Source organism: Marmota marmota, unplaced genomic scaffold (assembly GCF_001458135.2).
Source record: "Marmota marmota marmota unplaced genomic scaffold, marMar, whole genome shotgun sequence".
Lineage (NCBI taxonomy): Eukaryota > Metazoa > Chordata > Mammalia > Rodentia > Sciuridae > Marmota > Marmota marmota.
The window spans coordinates 43,098,927-43,117,430 of record NW_025999932.1 but is presented as its reverse complement, the minus strand read 5'-3'; the positions used below and the strand labels follow the sequence as shown (position 1 = coordinate 43,117,430).

The 18,504-nt window shown below is 40.3% G+C and overlaps 1 protein-coding gene across 7 annotated transcripts in view; it reads right to left on the bottom strand.

Moving 5' to 3' along the window:
- The window catches only part of Enox1 (ecto-NOX disulfide-thiol exchanger 1), a 443,331-nt gene that overhangs the window by 113,762 nt on the left and 311,065 nt on the right, over positions 1–18,504 (bottom strand). For all 7 annotated transcript variants that reach the window (XM_048800957.1, XM_048800956.1, XM_048800959.1 and 4 more), the window contains 2 exons: positions 11,401–11,507; positions 7,530–7,647 (listed from right to left, as the gene is read on the bottom strand). In XM_048800957.1, the coding sequence (XP_048656914.1) occupies positions 7,530–7,647; positions 11,401–11,507 (225 nt within the window). The remainder of the gene's footprint in view (positions 1–7,529; positions 7,648–11,400; positions 11,508–18,504) is intronic.

Here is an 18,504-nt window from a genome sequence, read left to right as displayed (position 1 = left end):
CAACATTAAAAAGGATGATTCCTTTTTTTGTAAGTAGGAATTGCTAATTACTGTTTACAAACTAAAATAAAAAATTTGGAATAAATGCTACTAAGGAATTTGTTCCCATGTTTAGAGGGTGGGGAAGCTTACAAACTTACTCAGATTTTGTCATCTAAACTTCAAAAATATTCTGATTTTTTCCAGAAGTTGTGCAAACCACACTTAAATCCCAAAAACACTGTGTTAATTTTGCTCAAATGCAAGCTGAAAACATATTTTAACATCCTGTCAGAATGAGATACTAAGAGTGTCGATAAAATGACACTAAAATAAATGTAAATTTAGATTGCTGTTACAAGCGGCTTCTTGGCTCTGGGAGATGTTAGGTTGCTATAGTATTTTCCATAGCAACTTTGCATCTTATTACATAAATATTCCCTCAGTGTCCTTAAAGCCTACTAAGGAAATGGGATTAAATCTACTCTCCTATGTAATGGTCCTGAGTCAAGCCTTACCAGAATGAAATGCCCGGAAAACATAATCAACTGTAATCTAGATAATGGTGTTCCTGGAGGTTGAGAAGCATTGGGGCACGGCGGGCTGTACACAGCAGCCATGCTGTGACCCCGTGTTGATCGTTGGCCATTTGTCTGAACCCTTCCCAAGTAGAGGTCTCTTTAGCTCTCCCTTTCAGAAGATTGGTTGTTAACTTCCTTACACTCTTCCTCTGCCTGCTAACTGCCCATCAGCTCAAGCCTTCTACAAGGCTCACAGGGCTCATAGCATGAGGCAAGAAGCCAGAGCCTCACAGAGCCGGAATCTGCTCTGCAAATGCAGCTGGGAAAATGGGCCATTTGAAGAACCTACGCAACTCCACAATGGTAGCAACCAGGTGTGGACTGCTTAAGAAACTCAGCTAGGGCTCAGCTGAATTTTATGGAGGGCATCACAGTAGTTATAGGGTGGGAATACTGGGGAGACGCAATGGCATTTAGCAACATGGGTCAATTTTATATGAAGTACAGGATTATGGAAAGTTTTGACAAGTATGACAGATTTCAGGAATGATGGCATGGTTAGGTGCAATATAAAAATAGGATCATGAAGTTTACACTGGAAATGTGAACTTATAAAGCAAAGGAACACAGTATGGTTGGGCAGCAGGAGGGCTTCCATTAAAAAGGAATCCTGTGCTGCAGGATCGATTTAATAGCATCTATCTCTTTGCATTTAAAAGGTAAAGCAATTTGCAAAAAGAAATGATTTTCTACATTTTTCAGAAGCATGTTCATTATGAAAAGCAAATTGTAACTACATAAAATCAGAGAATTGCAAAATTGACCCCAAATAAACATTTGTTTGAATTCCTTCAGCAAAATTAGCAAGACAGAAAGAAGGAAGCAGCTACTCAATCACCTTAGAAGATTCCTCCCACCGTCTTTCATCTATGTTAGTGCAATTAATCACTTTACTTTTCCTTGTTTGGCACTTAGGTTCCCAAAAGATGTTTGGCTGTGATCGGAAAGAAAGTGCTTGCCTTTAATTTGGTGGTTCCTGCTGGACATGCACCATTCTTCTATTTCTCTTTCAGGAGATAATGTCGCAGGCTGTCAATGAATGGGAAAACATCTTATCCTTCCAGGCTTCCACTCAACTATGACGTATGCCCCTGCTTTCCACATCTGCTGGTGCAGAAGCTCGAACCCTGGCCTGTTGTCTCCCACTGAGCCATCCCGCTTTCCATGTGTCAGTGCTCTTGACCTTCTGCCAAATTCTGAGCAGCTCCAAAGTCAGCTGCTAAGATCACAGTCAACGCTTCCTACAAGGAAGCTAGTAGCAGCTGCCAGTAACATGGCCTTCTGCAGTCAGCCTCTTCAGTTGGCAATGAGAGCCTGGTCTGGCATTTAAGAACTCTCTTCTTCTGTGGCTGCCTGGTGGAGGGGGCCAGTGAGCTTCTTCCTAAGCTTGTGCCTGAAGATGATATCCCTGTTAGGTGTCCTTTAGTATTTTTCAGAAGCAATGCCATGCAGGAAATGAGCTAAATCAGAAAACCAAAGATAGTCCTGGTATTCAAAGAAATCAAAGGGAGGACCAGAGAAAGCCTTATACATAGTAATTGTTTAACCTAATATTTCCAGCTACATATAAAGGTATAAAGACTGAATACTGCTAATTCCAACTGAACTTTACTGAGTCCCTAACTTGACTTAGTTGGCTGAAAGACCTGGAAAATCCTTGTTTGACTTCTTAGTGGAATTTAAAACACAACAAAACAAACAAATAAACAAAACCACCTCTGTTTCTATGTTGTGAATTTCCATGGAAAACTGACAACCCAGAGAACACTCTTCATGATTAAAAGAGTGTTTTCTCCTTTAAAGAGCTTAGAGTTTAAATGAGGTGTAGTTAAAATCCAGGAGCATTTGCTTGTGTATTATGGAATGATTTAAGGGTTTTCTATTAAGCAAAAGCTATTTTAGTTTCACTCTTATAAAAAATTTTGTGTCCAGTGTACATTCATCAAATGTTGGGTGGGGCATGTACACTGGGTAGTGACATTCATTTGGGTTTATACTAAAGTTAATTTTCTGACATTAGGATACTTGTTATTGGCCACTGTACCTTTATTAACTTAAAATTTTCTTTTCAAAAGGCATCTCGCGTCCTGGAGGGCAGGAGTGCCACATCTAACTCCGCCTGGGTCCAGAGTGCTTAGTGTGAGAAGGTGCTCTGTGAATATCGGAATGTCGTCAAATCAGAATGTTGTCAATAATTAGAAGGATGCCTATACAGCATGCAGCACTGAGTTTCATTCAAAGTTTTACACATTTTGGGGAAAGAAATCATGCTTTTATTTAAACATGCTTCTTAACACTTGCCATTGCCATTTAAATTTAATCAGAGCAAATGTTCACATCTTCCTCATGATGTTTGGGCAACGGCAGCAAAAACACTAAGAACAGATGAAGGGAAATAGGCAAGTAAAATCAACAACCTTTAATTCAGCTATTACCTGGGGATTGGCCCAGGGCTAGGTGCTGGAGAAGAGGGAGATAACAAGTGGAGTTAACACTCACTGGGCACCTATTTTAGGTTGGGCATTATCTCTAAAACCAGAAGTGCCTGACATGCATTGGCTCATTTCACTCTCTCAATACTAAAACTAATCAGGTTCTGTCATGGCAGGTCTTACAGCCTAGGACAGACTTCCTCTGACCCTTCTCCTTTTCCTTCCTGGTGCACATCTGCCCCACCCCCACCATCGACCTAAAAGAGGGGGGTGGATGAAGGAGGTGAGGGAGGAGGAGGAGAGAGGCAGGAGAAGTCACAGGAGAGAGGGGAAGAAAGAGAGGGAGGAAGTGGGGAAAAAGAGGAAGAAGGATGGACCTGCCAACTAAACTGTCACACATCTGAATTTTTATAAAAATTTATCTTCACAGTCTTCCGAGTGGGACACCAGTCTTCTTGAATGGCTGATTTCATAAATCCATCATGGTTTTCAAACTTGTGAACAAATTCATTTCCAGTTTTATCAGTATCTTAATTTTGTTCCAACAAACTGCTTTCCCCTCTTAAGATGAGTGGATGAGGAAGGGTGACTTGCCTGCCCAGAATCACGATGTAGTTAAACTGAAGAGCCCAGGAACTCCAGCTAAAGACGTCCTAAATCATTTTATGTAGTAAAAGGTAAGACTAGAATGTAATATTCTTCATAATCAGAAATGGAGAGATATATTGAATATTTTGAATATCACTTTAAATATATTTAATATTTTTAATATTTTTTGAATATCATTTTTTGTTTTTTTTTAAGGTGTTGGGGATTGAACCCAGGACCTTACACATCCCCAGCCCTTTTAATAATTTTATTTTGAGATAGGGTCTTGATAAGTTGCAGAGGCTGGCTTTAAACTTGCTATCTCCCAACTTTACTCTCCCAGTTGCTGGGATTACAGATTTGTGTAAGGCTCCAATCTTATTTCTTGTATTTATTCATTTTTTGTATTTAAGACTCCAATCGTGTCATCGTGCCCAGCTTGATCATTTAAAAAAAAAATGATTAAACCCAAGGTATCATCAAGTCCTTACAAAATAAACTGTGCCTTTTCTGGAAACAAAGGCAATTCTCTCCATCTCCCCAGAAAGAAACCCCTGCAGGGTGGTCTCTGTTCTAGAGGGGAGATGACAAGCAAAGTGGGGCACTGGGATGCCCAGACCTAAGCACCCTGTAGGACTACGGGCCCCCTATAAACAGCCACCAAGGACTTTCTTCCCTAGAGATTCCGAGAATTCCTGGTTTAGCTACTTCCCTAATAGAGCTGAGGTAAAATTCCTGCTGTGTTAGCAGAGAGGACATGAACAAGGGATTCCATAAATACAGAGGATTTCACACCTTCTTCCACATCTGGCAATTCCAGTGAATCAGACTACTACATGTTGAGGCCAGCTTCTGTGCAGGTTAGCGGCAGTTGCAAATTTGTACCTAAAATGAGTAGTGTGTCACCTAACAAGATACACTGGGGGGGGGGGTTTCCTCCAGCTTCCATTCCTTGCTTCAAGCAGCAGTGAGCAGGGATTTGGTTTAGTGAAAAAGACCAGAAAGGATTCTTGCTGTCAGGCCATGTCCCTGAAAACCCAGGGCTGAAAGAAAAACAACTGCCTGCCTTTGGGCAGGATCTTCAGGGCCCAGTGGAATGAAAAAGGCTAGTTGCTTCTCCTTCTCTTTAATCAGTCCTGTGCTTTCTTCAGAAACCACATGCCATGTCCTCGGTCCATTTTGAAAAAGCACAAAAAAGACTTTGAACTGCTCGGGGCCTGGCATTTGAACTCCAATTCTTTCATCGCTTCCCTCAGTACGTGGTAGAGAACATGTGCTGCATTTGTTCATTAATTCTGCTGACCAAGTAACAGGCCTGGTGAAAGTTTTTAAAAGTTCAAGTTAGACTTCCTGCTCTCATCAGATGCCTGGGGAATAAACTAAGAGACGTCTGGGAAGAGTACTCTGCAGACAAACCTCCGGAGGATCGCTGGCCCCAGGCCAGGGGAGAGGTCTTTGACATCTCCAGGGACACTTCAACTGCACAGGTCAGGAGCCAGTCCTGGAGGTGGATATGTGCTGCCAAGGCTAGCTGGGACCTCTCAGTGGGCGTACTGTTCAGAGTCATTCTTATTCTAGTCCTATCCTGAGCAGACTCTGAAATTATACACATTTCCTCTTTGGACAATTGACAGGTTATTTAAAAAGAAATGTCACCACCAAAAAGAAAGAAAAAAAAAAGCCACAAGTTCAAATCAGAATTTCTGATTGACTCAATTCTTTTCTTCTACACCTACCTTGTAAGGAAATTAAGACTCCAAGTTGCATGCCAACTTGCCTCTCATCTACAAACTTCAAAAACAATAAAAGCTGGTGTTTTTTCTTTCTTTGTGAGAAAAAAAAAAAGTTTTATTTATCTCAAGATCTCATTGAATTTAAGAGAATCAAACCTGTGCTCCCTTCTTTTGACATATGGAGGTTTATGGAATAGAAATGCTGTGAAGAAGGTGGTTCCCTCAAAAACAAACCCAAACCTGATAGTGAAACACTCCTGAGAAATGTGAGATCAGCTTAATAAGAGACATACATTGACACACAGACGCTGGGCTTATTTTTTCAGACAAAGGATATATGGCTTCAGAAGGGGTGGCATGGTGCCTACTTGTATGCTAAGCTTCTGAAAGATTTATATGAATGGAATTTGAGGATGAAAGCTCTACTTTGCTAAGGCAGTGGTTCTCAAACTTCCTCTAGCATCAGTCAGGATCCCCTAACAGGGTTTAAACCACAGAAGGCTGGATCTTATTTCCCTTCCCCATAGAGTCTCTGATTCAGTAGGTCATGGGTGGGGCCTGAGAACATATATTTTTAATACATTCCTAAGTAATGCAGATGTTACTAGACTGGGACCACACTTTTGAGAAGGACTGCTTTAAGGAAATTAAAATCCCTTCCATGTGGCCTGGATGCGGGAGTTTGCTCATGACCATCCTAACCATTTTGCCATCTCAATGACCTGATCTTTTTGCAATCTTGGTTTTGACTTCTGAAGGAGTCCAGGGACAGCCACCCTACATACCCCCCCCCCCCCCCCCGCATACTGATTGTTTTAGCTTAGAGAGCAGCAGGTACAGGAAGAGGCTTGGCTCTGATACCTCCTTGTTGGCTAGGAGTCCAGACCCTCAGAAGAAGAGAAGGATTCCCTCTGGTCCCTTCCCTGAGCTTTCATTGGCTAAACTCATTGCAGGAAGTGAGGTTGAAGTCTGTAAACTCACCTGGACACTTTTTGTCATACATCATTGTCTTCTATTTGGTCCCATTCAACATTCCAAAGAGAACCATTTAAAATTCATTATCTGGTCTATAGACCCAAGGAATTTATCCCTGGCCACTGTGTTTCTACAAGCCCACTGAGTGCCCCTAGAAACAACTGACTATTCCTCTCAAAACTGTCTATATTCTCCATCTTGCCCCTCTATGGTAAAGGGGTACATAGGCTTCTGAGCTGTGGGGGGTGGTTACACACTGTGATCACTTCTGTGAATCAGAAGTTTGTGTCTCTTTTTCTCCTGCTGTTTCTGTTTATTTTCAGTTCATTTCAGTGAACTGTCAGAGGGTGAAGGAAACTCTTTCCTTTTGCTCCTACTCTTCTACCGACAAATTAGCAGAGATCCTTTTTCTAGTCTCCTGCAATCTTTCTGTTAAAAAGCCTTAGACAGGTGTGTGCTTTATTCACTGGTACCTAGGAGGAGACAGAGCAAATCTATACTATCTCTCTAATTTTCTTCTCTGGTAATGGTGGCAATTGTGGGTCTTCTAGATCCTTTATTTATCACCCTTCCCCTCAGACAAGCTGTCTCCCTTGGTGTCTCAGGTTTCAATGAGCATTTTACTTGCCTGCTCTTATAATATCAAAGAACTTATATACAATTCTAGGAGAGAGTTTTAATCAGCATCTCAGATTAGACAGAACACACAAAGCAAGGCTCTCTCTAAGCTTCTCCTTTTTATAATCTAAGGAGTGGCACCCCTCGCTTGGTGCCCAATGGGGCCATCCTTTTGATTACAGGTTAGGCGAACTAAAATTTATTGGGGAAAAAGTCTAATTTTCCAGCGTGTTGGCTCATAGGCTAGAGAGAATCTTTAGGGATTAAACAATTCCCAAGTAACAAGTACATGGACTGAAACCAAATTTTATCTGTATTTCAGCTTCAGGTGTGGCTGCCACCCTCTGGAAAAGGATTTTTATGGGAACAGGCAAACATCCCTTAAAAAAAAAAAAAAGTCTAATGGCCCCAGATCTACATATGGAGAAATAACTGGAACAACTTAAATCACTATGTTCCTAAGACTTTAAAGTTCTATTAATAAAGGCAGAGTCAGTCAAACACAAAAGTTTAGTGTAACTCAAAAGTGAGTTATAAGGCTATTTCCCAGGACTTATTCTCCATCTCCAGATTCAGACACTCATTACGATACCTTGCGGGTATGTGGTAGTTATCAGCATTACCTGACTCATCGACTCTCATTTTTTTAGTAGGGCTGTCACAATTCTCATCATCAGACATTTCCATTTCTTCTTCACGACGGATGCCCATGAGCTGCTCACTTTGAGCGTTTCGGAGCTCCTGAAAGCAGAAGATACATGACTATCAGAGTCATGGACACAGCCATCCTACCTCTTCCCACTGGTCTTTGGGTATATTAAGACTGACATATCAATGTTCAGAATCTGAAGCTTGGACCCAAGCATCATTTCACCTAATCTGTGATGAAGTTCTAAGGGGGCTAGAGTAATAAAAAAAAAAAGGTTAAAAGCTTTGGTGTCACACTTGAGATAAATCCCTAATCACCAAGGCCTCGTGACAGGCCCTTTCACAAATTTTTAAATCTCTCTTCAGTCTCTATTTCCTCATTTGTTAGAAAGGGGGGCATTAATAATCTAGCAGGGCTGTGGCAAAGTTTACATAGAAATACCTATTACTTAGCTAGCACAGCTACTGGTAAGGAACCTGAGCAACAGAAGTTTAAAAGAGCCTAGTCTATCACTGGCCCTGGGGTAACTTTAGGAACATTCTTAGCCTCAATTTGTTTTCTGGAATAATTTGATGCTACGAGTTTTGAGGATGAAATGAGAAAATGCAAATACGAGTCTTAGCATCACTCTAGACACCTGGTGTGCTAAGCTGATGATACTGAGCTATTTTCACACGAACGTAGTGCCTTGCATGTATGTATGTGCCTGTGTGTGATCACACACACGTGCACACTCACAACATTCAGATATCCAAAGTTTAAAATTCTAAAGATAGTAGGGAACAAAATAAAAACAGATGTTTCTCATTTTGGGTTTCACGTTATCATGTTGGGGCTATGGTTTTTGTGGTGATGGCTGATTGTTTCAGCATTGCTTTTAGAGCCTACTTTCTCTACTAATGAGGGGCGTGGCTGCAATCAAGTCATTCAGTTTCTTCGAGCCTTTTTCCATTCACCCATAAGCAGGGGATAATAATAATACAAGGCTGTTTGAATACAATAGTATACAGGAAACCTCACTCAATAAAGAATTACACGTTAAATTTTTTACTACTGTGTCTCAAATCAAGACATTGTAATCATTCCCTTTAAATAATTACATCATTATTTTTTCCCAAGATGCATGTTATATATTGTGACTCCTCATTCATTCTGTCGTCTTACATGTATTGTCCTCGAAAAGTCTTACAGGGAAAAGTCTCCATTATTCTATTTTCCTTATTTAAATTGGAGCCTCAATAAAAGTCAAATTGTTAAAACAATAAATTAATTTACTACACTTAATTTATTAGTGGCATGACTTTAAACATTGTTCCATTGCCCATCATCCCAGATGGTCGGTCCTCTCAATTCTTTGCTCCCCTTAGCTCTTAGAATTTAACTACACATGATGGAAAGGAAATTATTGCTAACAGTATTTGGTCACTTCTGCACTCTGGGAATCACAATTGCAGAGGACAGAAAAGAGGGAAGGCAGAGAGGCAAGGTCCTGGGAGGGGCCATCACAATGCCTGAGAGGCCCAGGGATGACAGACAACACCTCCTTATGGGACCAGGCCACCTAGAAGAAATAAGTGCCAATTCTGCTTTAAATAACATCATTGGATCTTGGAGGTGATGTCACCCATGATTGGTGGGGAGAAATCTGGGTGGTGGACAGCTAATTTTTTTATTGACAAAGAATCCAACTGCCAGAGGGGTGGCTTGCAAATACTTAAAACAAAGAAAAGTCAGGTGGAAAGAATAACAAGGCTCAAAGGGCCTGTTGTTTAGTCCCTACATTAATGACAAACTGTCACACCACAGCTGTTTTTGTGGGGAAGGGTGGCAGAACAGGAAAACATGGGGTGGGGGCACTGAGGGTGTTTCCACAGGGTGCCTTTGTATCAGCTGTAAATCACTAGTACACTTTAATAAATCCGTAGAGGTGCTGCAGATAATTAACAGATGCTGTACATGTGAATGTGGGGGAAAAAATCAAGCCAATTATCAAGCTTATATGCAACTGAGAAATCATCCACAATGTCAAATTACCAACTGGTATTTAATCAATTAAGCGACATGTAGGAGAGAAACTCAAAGGTAATTTAGAGTTCCATGTCTTAATGTAAACCTAAAGAGGTAGCAGAGTGGCAGGAGGCGTGAAGCCCTTTTACAGGTGGACCTTTTGGACTGCATTCTACCCGTCCCTCTGCAGGGCACATTTCCACTTCCAGGACCAAGCAAAGCAAGCAGGCTTCCTTAGACCAGGGCTAGAAGCCCTGAATGTCCTGCTCTGGACAGCCCCAGTCTGGGGGGAGGCAGGAATAAGGGATGGTGGTGGGGGAAGTCAGACATGACAGAAGGCATGATTTAGATCAATATCTCTATCTGCTGACCTCCCATGCCAATAATGGTCTTTTCATGCCCATGTTTATTCAATACCATGCTACCTGCCTTTCTCTTAACATTTCTTTTAAAATTTTTGGCTTTTATGTGAAGGAAAAAAATTGTATACTGATCATTCCCAAATCTGGATCATAGTTTATAGATTCCAATCTGTGTTTTCATCTGCATCAAAAATAGAGGACTCTGTCCCTCTTGAAAATAACCCTTGACTTGGGTCTCAATTCCGTTTTCAGGGAGAACATCAGGCAAGTGCCCTTATTTTGGGGGCCCTGAAAAAACTCATGAGAAATCCCATCTCCTCCTTGCTCATAATCCTAAATAGAGGAACAGAACTGTATCAGTCACCAACCACCTTCTTAGGCACTAGTGAACAAAATTTTTAAAATGCCCTTAACAATAAATTGCACTAGCATTTTAAGTGTCCCATTATTGTGAAGTCATTCAGTATTCACCATAATAATGGTGATAATAAAGAATCTATTTGGTATTCATGTGGATGTTACATCCTGTGCCACTGGTATTCAACTGTAATTTAGCATTAGTAAATGAGCACTTAAAATGCTACCCAGATGATTGATACCATAGTACTTTGTGGTTCCTCAAACTCTTTGTGAAACACTTATTTTACAAGTGTGAGCCAACATCATTAAATAAATAAATCTTACCTTCTATAAGTTTGTGATTTTTGAAAGAGGGGAATATCATTTTGAGAACTTTAATATTAACATGCTAGAGATGAAGAGGCATCCAAATGAAAAACATTCTTTCACTTACAAAAAAAAAAAAAACGAAGCAAACAAAGACAGTATACTTACTTTGAAATTACAGGTTCAAAGCGTACACTACACTGTGGAGTTAAAAATAACAGCTGGATGACCAATGACTAATGTGACATTTTGGTCTGTCTAGGTAGCAAGGTGGGCTCCTTCCCTGAGGATAGATACTCACACTTCACACATGCACTGATGCTGAAGGGCCGACATCACACCCTTGTGACGTTTGCTCTGGGGAGATGTGTATAGAACCTGATGGCTTGCACAGGGAACTGACACTGCTTGTGATGAGAAGACATGGATGGAGAGGCATACCTGCCATTTCTAGCCCAAAGAGCAAACTGTCATCTTGAAGAACACTGGAAAAAAAATTTGTACTTTTGTCCTATGTTAAGTTTACACTTTTCTTCAAACTAATTCGTTAGGAAAAATATCTTGGCTTACTTCTGAGTTCTGTACTATGAATGGGAAAGATTCTCTTCTCCCTTTGTAGGGGAGAGGAATGTTCTAAGTGTTAAGTCGGCTGCTCTTCTTGGGGAAGGAACACGTCTGAGCTGACAACAAGACAGGACAACAGCAGGAGGACTGCCCACTGTCACAAAAACTGTAGTGGCTGCAGCCACACTATTCTCTGCCAGTCCAGCTGTGTGATGGTGGTTAAAAAGTAAAAATAAAATCACCAACCTCAGAATGCTTTCGCCAAATGTCTATGTTCTTGCGCTGAGCTTTCGAGAAATGGTCCCAAGCTTTTTGTCTGGTGGAAGCGTTGAAAACGGCCACAATCTGCTCAACTTTGGTGAACAAGGAAGTCAAACAAGACAAGTAATTTATGTTGTGATCACTATAGGGAAGCAAAGCAAAGACACTAGGAGTCTATGGATGATGTCACAGTAGCTACAACATCATCAATATCCATCCAATTTGTGCCTTTATGTACTTACATTTTTAGCAAGGTTGGGGATGTCTCCCTTCAAGTCTGTCTCCATAACTTAAGGTTAAAACAAATTCCAAATATGACTGGCAAAAGGTCATGGAGATCTACTTCCAAATGTTTTCTGGCTCTTGTTTAAAATGCGATTTAGTAGGTCTATATACCTAGGTCTATAGATATATAGACTCCGTTATTGGCATACGAATAAAGAATAAAGATAAAGTAATGCCTGTTTAAGAGCTTAGAAGGGAAGCCAGGGAGGAGTAGCTGAATGAGAAGAGCCAAGCATATATCATTTCTTCTTTTGGTCCCATCTTAAGGACTCCATTGCAGCCCTCTAAAGACATTACCGTATCCAGGTTCCAAGGTGGGAAAACGAATAGCTGTGTCATGGCTTCCCTCAACCTCAGGGACTGTTTTCCTCCTTATTCTTGTTTCTCCCCCCCACTGCATCCACTGCAGCCAGCCCTCCATCCCTCTGGCTGTCCCAGGAGCCATCGCCTCCACGTCAAGACAGACCAAGGCTCACCCAACTGGCAGCACTGGCATGCAGGTCTGATTTCAACACCATATGCTGCCTCCATAGTTCTTCATCATGATCATATACCATTCTCTGTTATTCTATTATCGTGTTAATAAGGATCCCCACAATCTGGCTCTCAAATCTCTTAAAGTTCTAACTCTATTACCTTGTCTTCGTCTGGCACTTGTGTTGCTTCCAGACATGGTACTATTGGAATGATATGGGTGGAGGGGTTGTGATGAGAATTACACAGAGGAAGGGATAGAACTTAGTAGTAGGTGTTGCGGGGGGGGGCAACCAAATATGGACTCAATATCGCTTAAATAGGTATTGATCTAGTAAGCATGGGATTAAGGAAACTAGAGTACTGATTTAATCACATGATTAAATCAGAACTTCTAAATATTTACTTAGAAGGGCACAGTTCAGACTAGGTTGTCAGGGGTGTTAACACCCTATCGACATAAATCTTTTACAAGTGATTCCCAAGGCTCTATTATTTAAAAAAGGGCATCAAAGCTCTTCCAGATCTTCTAGTGTCTAAAGAATGTCAGAGAGTAAATAATAATCTTCACAGAAGCACAATACTCAATGTCTTAGTTTAAAAAATTAGCACATGAAATAAATAAACAGAGAAGGAAATAAACACCACTGGCACTGTGAATATCTTTACAATGCTAATAATTACTTCTAAATGTATGGGGACATTTATGTTTACTGTTTTCTACTTCAGGAGAACCTCAGCAGTAGACCTTTTTATTTAATAAACTGTCATCATTTCACACGATGAATTTCTTTTACTCAATTTTAATGTGAGGATTTGCCACCAACTGGGCTCACACAAGTCCCTGAGCTCACGTGGCTTCTTTCTTGAACCTCACCTGGAGGAACTGGCACTGCTAGTTGAGCTGCTGTAAGTCCCGGCCTTTGCCTGACCACCACCCTCAGTGGGTAGCATGGCTGGTGAGGAAGATAATCTGCTTAGCTAGACTATCTGGACTTTGTTTGCTTTGTCTGCCTGCAGGCTGGGGACCTAGGGATTTCAGTTGCCCTGCAAACAGTTGCAACAGTCAACTGGGATGAGAACATCTGGCAGGGGGTGATCATGAGATTACTAAATAAAGAGTAATGGGGAAGATTTAATAGCAGAACTCTTTGGCATCATTTAGAAGAGGAAGAAAAATGGTATCCTGAGAGAAGAGCTGGAGAGGAAGGAGCAACAAAGGTTGAGGTTGATTATTGGGTGGTGATAGTCAAAATTCTGCTGTTAGTCAGAGAAGGCTCTTAATAAACAAGACACAGCTGGGTGCAGTGGCACACGCCTATAATCCCAGCAGCTCAGGAGGCTGAGGCAGGAGGATTGTGAGTTCAAAGCCAGCCTTGGCAATTTAACAAGGCCCTAAGCAACTTAGTAAGACCCTGTCTCAAAATAAAATATAAAAAAGGGGGTGAGGATGTGGCTAGGCAGTTAAGCACCCCTGAGTTCTATCCCTGGCACCAAATATATATATATATAAAAGAGAAAAATATGTATGTTAAAAAATGTGTGTGTGTCGGGGGGGCATGAAGGCAAGAGAAACCAATAATGCATACAGAGGAGTAGATAAGAGAAAGCACTTATTAGAAAGAACCCAGTGAGCTCAAGATGCACAGGTTTAAGGGTAAAAACAGATCAACTCAAGCATGTAGGTGTATAGTGATATATCAGTTAAAACACATAAATACTCATTTATGTATACTATACATCTTGTATACATAATCTGGAAGTAATTTTATGCAATGTTTTAAATATTTATGTGTATGAAATAAAGTTCATTGTGTGGAATTTTGCTTGTGGTGTCATGTTGTTATTCAAAAGTTTTAGAATCAAGAGTATTTGGATTCCAAATTTTCAGATTAGAGATGATTAACCTGTGCTATATTTCTCTGGCTTTCTGGAAGCTGACCAACATAGTATTTTGCAATCATCAACTGATAATTGGCAGACTTATAAAGGAATCTTGGAAAAACAAAGGTGGTGAGGATAGTGGGAAATTCCCTGGATCCCCAAAGGTATAAGATTTGTTTCTCAGGTGTGTCAGTTAAGTAATTCACTGCATATAAAAGTTCTCATTTTAAAATTGTGTCACTATTGTTATTCTTTCTATATTAAAAGAAAATGGTACGATAAAAGAAAGGGATTCATGTTGAACCTAATAGTAGTAATCATCATATTTTAATTTACGTAGGGCTAAATAATATATTTTTACATAATGATATTATTAACAACAAATACTAGATTTCAAAATAATATGTCAAGAAGGATCATGTTCTGTAAAAACTATAAATAAAATTGTGATATAATTTCAAAGAAAACATGATTACTATATTCTAGGGCATAAGTTCTATCCATCCATCCATCCATCCATCCATCCATCCATCCAACCATCCATTCATTCATTCAACAAACATCTGAGATTTTAACTGTTAGAAATATATGATTAAGACATAGTTCTTACCCTTGATGAGATCTTAGTCTTTGGGCAGAAAGAAAGGGAAGCAGATAATTACCCTCTACAAGAGAGGTCTGCATGACTGCTTTGGGGACACAGAGGAGAGAGTAACTAAGTAGGTAGGTGGAATCAGGGATCACTCCATAAGAAGGCAGTATTTTTGATAGGCCTTAAATAGTGACTTAATGACTACTCAGCAGAGAAATAAAGGTGGCCCCTCTAAGGCTGGAGTTATAAAAGGACTTCATATGAAAGCCCTTAGTAGGGATGGGGCTGATGCTGGGTGAGAAATAATTAGGAAGAACCATGAATGCTGATCGAGACTCTGAACTTTATACTATGTTCAGGGGAGACACATGCCAGGAGGATTTGCTTAGGAGAAATAATGAAGGCTTACATTAAGGCAGAGGCTTTGAATGGAGGGCAGAGCGAATACTCATTGGACAGGGAGCAGTGACGGAACAAGGGGCTCACTGGCTCTGGAGGAGGAAGGGAGAAGGGAGATCATATGACTCCAGCTTAGGAAGAACATCAGAGACCAAAAGAACAAGCACAGAACAAGGACTGAGAAAGATGTGAAATTTGCTTTCCAACCTGTTTGCTCACATATTCACAAATCCAAAAGACAGAAAAATAAAAATAGTGCAACCCAGCATAGGTTTGAAAATGCTCTTACTGTACTCATATGGCCCAGTTTTCTTCTCTCATTTCTGCAGACTGACCCTAAACCAGCCATTTGTCTTGCAGATGAAAGTTCATGGGCACACAGAAAGACTCTGGAAGAGTGCTTGGATCAGCATGAATTCATTATCATTAAGGGAAAACCACCCAAACAGAATGCCCTAACGAATGTGATTCAAAGGCATGTTTTTAAATCCATAAATCAGATGACTGCTACTGTTGATGTCACAGGAAAAGACCATACACTGTTCATTGTCTCCAGCAGGGAACACCAAAGCGGAAGTCCATGAATTAAACTACGATTTACTACTTCTCTCATATAACTCATATTGCTTGCTCTATGCACAATAAAGTCACAAGTAGTTACTGTTACCTTCAAAACTCTACTTCTCAGAAAAGAGATAAATGGCAAACCAGATGACATTGGCATTTGTTCAAAAAAGCAGCTTTCAGAAAGTTGTGCTATAGGCATAACAAATTCAGATCACCCCTGCCCAGTTCCTTCACTACTCCAGTGGCTGGAGGGCCCCATATGATCCTGTATCAGATAAAAAGCATGAATCCTGTTTTGATTGCTACTTATTTATTCAAGAAAGTATAGTCCAAAGCTTTGAAATATATCAACAGAAAGAGCTCTCAGTCAGAAAATTTAAATTTACTCTTCATTCCCCAGTACACCCAGCAGGTTAAAATGGGAAGGATAAAGAAAGCCTCCATGAAACTGGTAAAGCACAGTGTATAGCTGTAAATCCCTTCTAGAGTGTTCATTAACTCATGCATGTGTATGTGTGGAGACACAGCTATCCACACACCACATACACATATACATCATATGTACACATTACTGCACATCTCTTGCTTGATAGAGGAATGTGACTAACTCCCTTGAAAAGCACTTGCTTTTAGTCTTCTTAAGGAAGGGAAGATCAGAACAGGACATCTACTTGTGCAGAAACAGACCACATTTAAACAGGCTCCTGGGAAAGAGCAGGGCACTCAGGCAAATCTCAGATTTGGGGGCTTTACAGAGCCCCTGAATTTTCAGCTGTATGCACAGAAGCATTGGAAGTGTTCAAAGAGAAACGTTAGCTCCTCCTAAGAACATAAACACAGCCCTTGCTCCTTTGCCACCCTCTTCCTCATGGTCCCTGAGCCTCCCGCATCCTTGTTCCAGCTAAATAGCTGTGAAAGAGCCTTAAATCCATTCAGTGTCCCAAATATCTGGAGCAACTGATTACATTCTTCTAGGCAGTAGGCTTGCTTTTATAAAGCACCTCAAACAAATCTTCCACGCCTAATTTTTTGTTTTGAATGCTATCTGGGCTCATGATAGAGCCTCCGCTCTCTATGGTTCAGAGGAACTTTTTTTATTTTTTTTTATTTAAACGATGACATTTTTCCAAATCCTCCATGAACAGTTCAGAAGAGATTTTCAAAGGCATTTAACAAATGAAACAGTTGGCCTCCCCCACCCAAGCTTGGTATTGTTTTTAAATATGAAAGCTGGGGTGGAATTCTTTTTCAGGGAGAAGGAACGAAAGACTGAGACTTTAGATATAATGCTGTGACAGATGTGCCAGACTCGGAAATTTTGTCCCTAGATTGGAAAAATGCCCTAAAGGGTTTCTGGCTCTTGGGACACCCAGAGAGGCAGGACAGAGGCCAGGGAGGAAGAGCATGAGGAGGTCACTTTGAAAGTGACCTCCAGATGGACTCTTGCACCTTCACATCGGAGGCTGGGCTTAAGCACAGTTGCCTGGCCGGAAGCTCAGGAAATGGGAGCCCTGGACTAGAATTTCAAGCTAAGGAGGAAAAAGAGCATTGGGGTTCTGTCTTGTGATGGGTAAAAAGGGCATCTGTGACATTGTGAATCCATTACAGCCTTTAAGCCAGAGTCTAAGACACCAACTTCAAACGCAGTATTTCTAAACTTCCTGGCTAGATAAGGCCAGACATTTGGTTCTTTTAGGGAATAGGTACCTACAGCAGGAAGAGAAACATGCTGATCAAATTATAAAAATGGAAAGATGATGTTTTTAGCAAATTTCCAGCAAGCAGGAAATGGTCAGATTGCTCAAATAGATGAAAAGATATTAAACAGAGATTGACTTTTAAAGATGTGTATAAGTCTCAAGACATTTCAGAAAACTGTGGGGCCCCTTATTAATGCACAGGTTAAAATATTTTGGAAAGTAATGAAGCAAAGGGATTCTAATTCCAGTGGTTCCTTATGATGATAGCATTTTCAAAGCTTTTAAAATACGACAAAGTCCCTGTCTAGTCTACACCTTTTAACTCAATGAAAGTAATATGTGTATGCAAGAAAAAAAGGAACAAAAGGTAAAGTAAAAGTCTTCCTTCACATCCTGATTCCCCTTACCAGTTTCTCTCTTTAAGGAAAACGGGTGTTAACTGATTCTGGCAGATCTATCCAGAGAAGCATCTCTGCGGATCATGTATATTCTGTACATTTCTCATTTACACAATGGTGCTAATATTATACATACTGCTTTGTACCTTGTTTTTATTTACTTAACATATCTTGGAAATTATTCATATATAAGGTTGCAATGCGTATCCTCAGTCATATATTCTAATGTTTTTACGTAAATGTCTTTATGAAAAGTTCTCAGAAGATAGATAAAATAATATCTAAATTTTTAATTTTGAGACCTATTGCTAAATTGTACTCTGATGTATGTCCACTAAATTTTTTTCTTATTGTTTCCCTTTCCCTGGCCAATAGTGGGTACTCAGGATTAATTTTTGCCATTCCTGATAGATGAGAGAAGGCGAGAATTAAATGGCAACCAAATTTCTGCTCCAGCAATATCCATATTTGTAGTTTCCATTATAACTGATAGACACAAGTCCAGGCTTATCAAATCTGCCCTTTTTTAGTAGCTGATTCACTGTTAAGAGTGGTCAACCAGTAGGAGGAGGAAATATTGGTTTCCAGATCTTTTATTCCTCAAAACAGTGACTCTTCTTTCCCATGATTAATCTAGTAATGGTACTATGAAAATTATCCAGTGGTATTAGGCTACTTCCAATTACTGGGCACAATGCTTAATGATTTCAAATAGTAGATCCCAAAGCATGTTTCCTGAACCAACATCATCAGCATCACTTGGGAACTCACGAGAAATGCAAATGCTAGG